Source organism: Varanus komodoensis, unplaced genomic scaffold (genome assembly GCF_004798865.1).
Source record: "Varanus komodoensis strain SLA01 unplaced genomic scaffold, ASM479886v1 scaffold39, whole genome shotgun sequence".
Lineage (NCBI taxonomy): Eukaryota > Metazoa > Chordata > Lepidosauria > Squamata > Varanidae > Varanus > Varanus komodoensis.
In genome coordinates, this window is record NW_025335922.1 from 2,916,098 (window position 1) to 2,921,743 (window position 5,646).

Genomic DNA, 5,646 nt, shown 5'->3' on the forward strand with positions numbered 1-5,646 from the left:
ATCACCAACAGTGGTAATAATCCGCTCCCATTTTAGAAAATGCATCAGGAACATTTTCTTCTTTGACTACTACAGTGCATCCAAAGGGTCGACATTAGCTTGCAAATTATCTGTGCTTGACCCGTTTGGAGCTGTTGCTGCTCTGGATTTCATTTATTCCTGGCACTGTGGGGCATGTGCGTGTATACAAGCCACAGAGAGGGGAGAGTCCGCGGGAATTTGGGAGGTTAAAAGGTCCCCAAATTCTCCAAAGTTAACCACTCCTGGTGTGTATGATGACTCTTCATATCTATCCAGTTGCATCCCATACCTGCAAAAGAGATGGCTCAAGAAACCAGTGCAGTACATTTGCTACGTATTTGAACTGAGCGCCTGGAAGCCCTTGTAGCTTGTGGTGTAAGGGCTTCCAGTGACCAGAGGAAAAAGCTCAGTGCACTTGCCTCATCACCCCAGGCTGCTCCTCTCATCTCTTGACTCATAGGAATACTTGGTTAGGTTATCAGTTTCAGTGTCTTGATTAAATCTGGTGTAAACAAATATGAAGTGAACTTTTGTTGCTATGTGCCATCAAATTGTCTCCAACTTATGGCGACCATATGCATGAATGCCCCTGAAGTGCCCTGTCTTTGACCGCCCTGCTCAGCTCTTGTACATTTAAGACTGCAGCTTCTTTGCTGGAATCAATCCATCTCCTGGTTGGAAAGCTGGCTATCAGGAATATGATATAAAATATCTTGCTGGAAAAACTAACAAGTCCAGCATGTACGTCTCTAGGCCCAGACAATTTCAAACTCTAGAAGTAAAATCCTGCATGCCAAGCCTTGTACTTGTGCAACCTTATACCCATCTGGAATAGGTGAAAAAGAAAACGTGGTGGTAGAGGTGGGTCGGGGGAGAAATCTATGTTCTCCAGACCTAGAACATTGTAATCAGGATAATTATACATCTTGTGATGCCGTGCATAAGTACGTATCTCCCCTTTTCTTGCTAAGATGCCTGGAGAAGAACAGCCATGATGGCCTCTGCTCAAGGGAGTCTGTTTCCTCTATTCCAGAGCCAACTTGGAGAGAACTCCCCATTCCAGAGCTCTCCTAGAAGCCACCTCCTCTTCCTTCACTGCCTCCTGCTCCTCCTCCCCTTCGCCTGACCAGATTGTATTTATCCTAGCAGGTCAAACCAGACTGCATAGAAAGCACACATTCTCAAGGGAAGACTTTTTTTTAATATGGAATATAAAAGGCGCGTCTCCCTGTTACACAGAAGTCATCTTTTCATCCCAACAAGCTCCTTGCCCATTAACCTTAACACAAGGGAATGCCATTTCTAAGAGCATTCTGTGCTAATGCACAAAGCTCAGTTCTGCGGCAAAGAAGGAAAGGTTGTGGGAGGGGGGAGCTGTAAGGAAGGCAACAGTGGGGAGAGAACATGATCAATGGGGCCTATGAATTACTTTCAGAAGAAGGAAGTCTACCCTCTGGATGTGCCATCTTGGAAGAGAGGACAAAGCTGCTCTTGGAAGGTTTTGGTACCACTGGTAACAAACACTCTAACCCCTTCCATCTAGGTTCCATGAATATTGATACCTGGACTGACTACAGTGAACTTGCTTTTCCTGCAGGCAGGACCTAGTACTTACACAATAGGAAAAGGTGCAAGAGAAGCCCTCTAGTGTTATTGCTCTACTGGCAACAGCACACTTTTGTCACTGCAAAACTATGCCCATCATTCCTGTTCTGCCAGGGAAGAGCAAGTATGTAAAGCTGTAGGTGCAATGAGCTGCCGGCTTTACTACTTAGTACAGCTGCCTGTGGGGCTGGTGAGGAACCACAAATCCCACCGCCAGCTTTCAGCACAGCTTTTACAGTCACTTCCCTGGAATCGCCCCGCAACCCAAAATCAGTGGAACGGCAGAGAACACATTTCAACTCGCCTGCACCACCCAAGAGAAACCCCAAACCTTTCACTCATCCAGGAACACATTTGGCAGCTTTGCAACCTCTTCTCAGCGCTCACTTCTCTTTTGTGTTCACAGATGTGGCAATGATTAATCAAACCCCAAAGCAGCCTAAAAAAGGAGGCAGGCAGAGAAGAAAGAGGGAGGTCTCTTCCCCGACTCACTCCCCTCTTGCTCCCCCCACCCCCAGAGAGGGGAGTGCAGTGCAGCACACGGGTCCTTTAGCAACCACAGCACACCAGTCCACAAAGGGGCTCATAAAGCAAACATCCCGTCCTCTTCTTTTTCCTTCTTCCGGTGTGGGCCAGAGTTGGTGGAGGCAGAAGGAATTCCGGCTGGGGGACTCGGAAGGTTGGGCAGCTGATCAGCCACCTTGGCTCGTTCCTCCAGGAATTTGTCAAACTCTGCCAAGAAAGAAATAGAGGGGATTTTGAGGAAGCAGGAATCAAACCAGAGCTGGAAGAGGCTGGCAGTTCTTATGCTGTGCTGGCACAGATAGGGCACCTTCATTTCAGATCACCTGGGGAGGTAGACTTTGCGTCTCTCATGCAACTCCTACACTCAGGACATTTCTGCAATGCACCCCAACCGAGCTGTGATATAACACCACCTTATATAATCTTTAGGATCACAAGTAAGTTGAGAAGATTTTGCATGTGTTGCTCATTCATGCAGGATTTTTACAGATATTAAAATATTAGCTGAAAAGCATCCCATGTCTATGAGAATGAATGGGAAAGCAGCCTTTTAAACAAGGGAGTAGGGTTCAGCAGTAACTTGCCTTCACTGGTGACACCTTTTGGATCCACTGTCTCATTTCCCTGAGAAGAGAGAACAAAAGGGAGCGTGGGAATCACGAAATATTGTATCAAAGTGCATGGGGCTCAATTTTGCAGACAGAGAATTCAATTGCTGTTGAGAAGGGATTTGGCACATGTTAACCTGCCTTGGCTTGCCCACCCCCCTCCCGCCCAAGAAGCAGCAGGCATTTCATGGAGGAAATGGTTCGGATGTCAACGCCAGACTTCTACTCCCAGTTTAATGGGGGTTAAACTGATGACCCGCAGAAATGGTGAAACTTGGAGGGATTCCCTCTGCACCAACATCAGAAGACAGAGTCTCTGGACAGGAAGGCAGGCAACATTTAACTAGGTTGCCTGCAGCGAGCAGCTTGGAGTATGCATGGCCCATGGGAAATTAGTTGTGTGAGGACAGAAAGCTCAGGCCATCTTTGAGGTTGGTGACAAAGCGATCTGGGCCGGATGGGGGGGAACATACAATGACCCATCAGAGGGTGGTTGTGCAACTCAGCCTTTGGTTCAATATTCTGCAAGCAGCCAATGTTTATAGCAGCCTGAGAGTTGTGGGAAGGGTGAGATGAGCGACAGGCTATTGGCAATGTAGAAAACTGGCTTATGCCAATTGAAAACATGGATGCATGCAAGTTGGGTCTTCTACGCTCAGGGTCCCTTCAAGAAAGCTGACAATGATTGAGGACCACCAGTCACAAAATGGCAGCAGAGTTGGGAGTTTGGCATGATCAGCTGGCAATTGTGGATGCAGTGTTATATATAACTAATCCCTCTTTGGCCATGGTTCCATTATTTGTTACAGGAACTTCCTGGTTCAGGGAGCTCCATAATTCAACTTTCTTCAGGTTAAGGACAGACATTGGCTTCGGGGTGATCATGAGCCAGCTTCCCCTTTTCTGGCAGAATGTGCTGATCCAGAGGCTCAGAGCAAAGGACTTCTTATTTTATCCCAACATGACTTTTAAACTATTTTTATCTAGTGCCATTTCTTCTTCCATTCTCTTTCATACTTGTGAACTGTTCCTCCACCAACCCAGTTTCGATCCTCCTCCTCTCCTGCCAGAGGTAATGTGTCGGTTGCAGCACTGACTGATGTCCAGCTCACATTGAGAAATGCTGGTCTCCCTTATCTGGCATCAGTTTCACATGAGGGACTTTCAAAGTTTTACCTGGAGATGCCACAGGCATAACCTGGCACATTTGTCAGGAAACACCTGTGTTCTATTCTTGAGATGCAACCCTTCTCCGAGGTACACAAGTGAAACTTCACAGTCAGGCTAACTTACTAATCAGCCAGTGCTTCAGTTTTGTCTATTACTTACGACATCACTGGAGAGCCACTTCTCAATATCTTCCATGATGGCAGCCTGGGGTACAGGAATCTGACAGGGAAAGAGAAAGGAACAAGGCTGAGAAAGACTGAGAGGAGTGGGACTTAAATTTAACCTTACCCCAACATATCTTTACACTGCATCATTCATTTAACCAAGAGCTGCTTCCAAAACCAGATTTTAATCAGTACAGCCCCGTCTGTGATAAAACTCATCTCTTAGGACACACAAGCATTACCTGAGAATTCTCACATAGTTGTCGGTTAGCTTTGAATGGCATTGATGTAAACCTAAATTCTTCTGAAGAGGCTGAGAGAGTCTTCAGTTCTGCATTAAGCAGTAGTTTCAGAAGCAACCCTCAAAGATAGTCAGTCTCATGATCTGCACAGGGTATGTATCGTGACATAGAAGGACTCAGCTGTTTTTATAGCAGCATGGGAAAAAAATTAAGTCTTTGATTTTTAGCATGCAACAAGATGCACTTTGTGGGGGACGCATGCTCTCCACACAGCCACTTAGTCAAGCCCAGAATATCAGTCAATCGGAATCTGTCATGTCAGACCTACCAGGATATCTTTATTCAGTTTCTATGAAGCACTTCATGATCTTTTAAAGGTAGTTTTCATTTTTATTAAGGCACAAGCAAATTTTGGATGCTTGATTATTACACCCATCTTTAGCACATTCCCTTAAAACAGAGGGATGGAAGACAGTCTATGCTATGGATGAAGACATTCACATGTCCTGTTTGTTCATTGTTGGCTTTTGGGGGTGACTGGCTGGCTGCTATTGGAACCAGAATACTGGATTATTTTTTGATGGGTCTTGGTCTGAGCTGGGAGGGTAGTTTTTATATTCTAAAAAAATAATGGAAATACAAGGCCTGCATATGACCCTGGTGCTTTAGGCCAACAATGGTGCTATTGCTGTTAGGCATATACGTATGTGACCTACGAGATTTAGTCTCCATCCCAAACAGAAGGTAACAGAAGGTGTAATGGATTGGATTCTCTGGATTTACACTGTAATTCTATGAAATGAAGAACAGCAGAAGAAATGCCCAGTTCCTACAAAAATTCTTTCCAAAACTGACCCGTGTCAAACCAAGCGAAGGGAAAATATTTGAGGTAGAGAAAGTGATCTTTTTTATTCAAATAAGAGTTTTCAAATGTGGAGTCTTCTTAACCAGCAGAATTTGATAATTTATGCCCCCTTTCCACACCAATTATAAGAGCAAGCAGAAGCTGGCCCAAATGCACAGACCCATAAGTCCAAAAGGAAATTTCCAGAAGATGGTGGCAGGGTGGGGGAAGCAAAGGGGGAAGAAGAATCAGCTGTTCATACAGGTTACCTTAAGCAGAAATAAAAGTAAGCAACTTCCTGCTACTAAATTCAGGAAATTTTGTTGATTCTATGCTTTCCAATGGATGGGAAAGAAGAGAGCAAAGCCAAACCTATAGGGTTTATTTTGCCCAAGAACAGAACAGATTTTTTTTTTAAGGTTAGTGCCCGGAATATAAGCAATTCTTGTCTCACTCTCTTCCTTCTG

General features: G+C 45.1%; 1 protein-coding gene across 2 annotated transcripts in view; it reads right to left on the reverse strand.

Annotated features, from left to right (window-relative positions):
• Window positions 1-1,199: 1,199 nt before the first annotated feature.
• The window catches only part of TOM1 (target of myb1 membrane trafficking protein), a 34,263-nt gene continuing 29,816 nt past the window's right edge, over window positions 1,200-5,646 (reverse strand). For both annotated transcript variants that reach the window (XM_044441099.1, XM_044441100.1), the window contains exons 13-15: window positions 4,089-4,148; window positions 2,736-2,775; window positions 1,200-2,358 (exon numbers count right to left, since the gene is read on the reverse strand). In XM_044441099.1, the coding sequence (XP_044297034.1) occupies window positions 2,210-2,358; window positions 2,736-2,775; window positions 4,089-4,148 (249 nt within the window). In that variant the 3' untranslated portion in view covers window positions 1,200-2,209. The remainder of the gene's footprint in view (window positions 2,359-2,735; window positions 2,776-4,088; window positions 4,149-5,646) is intronic.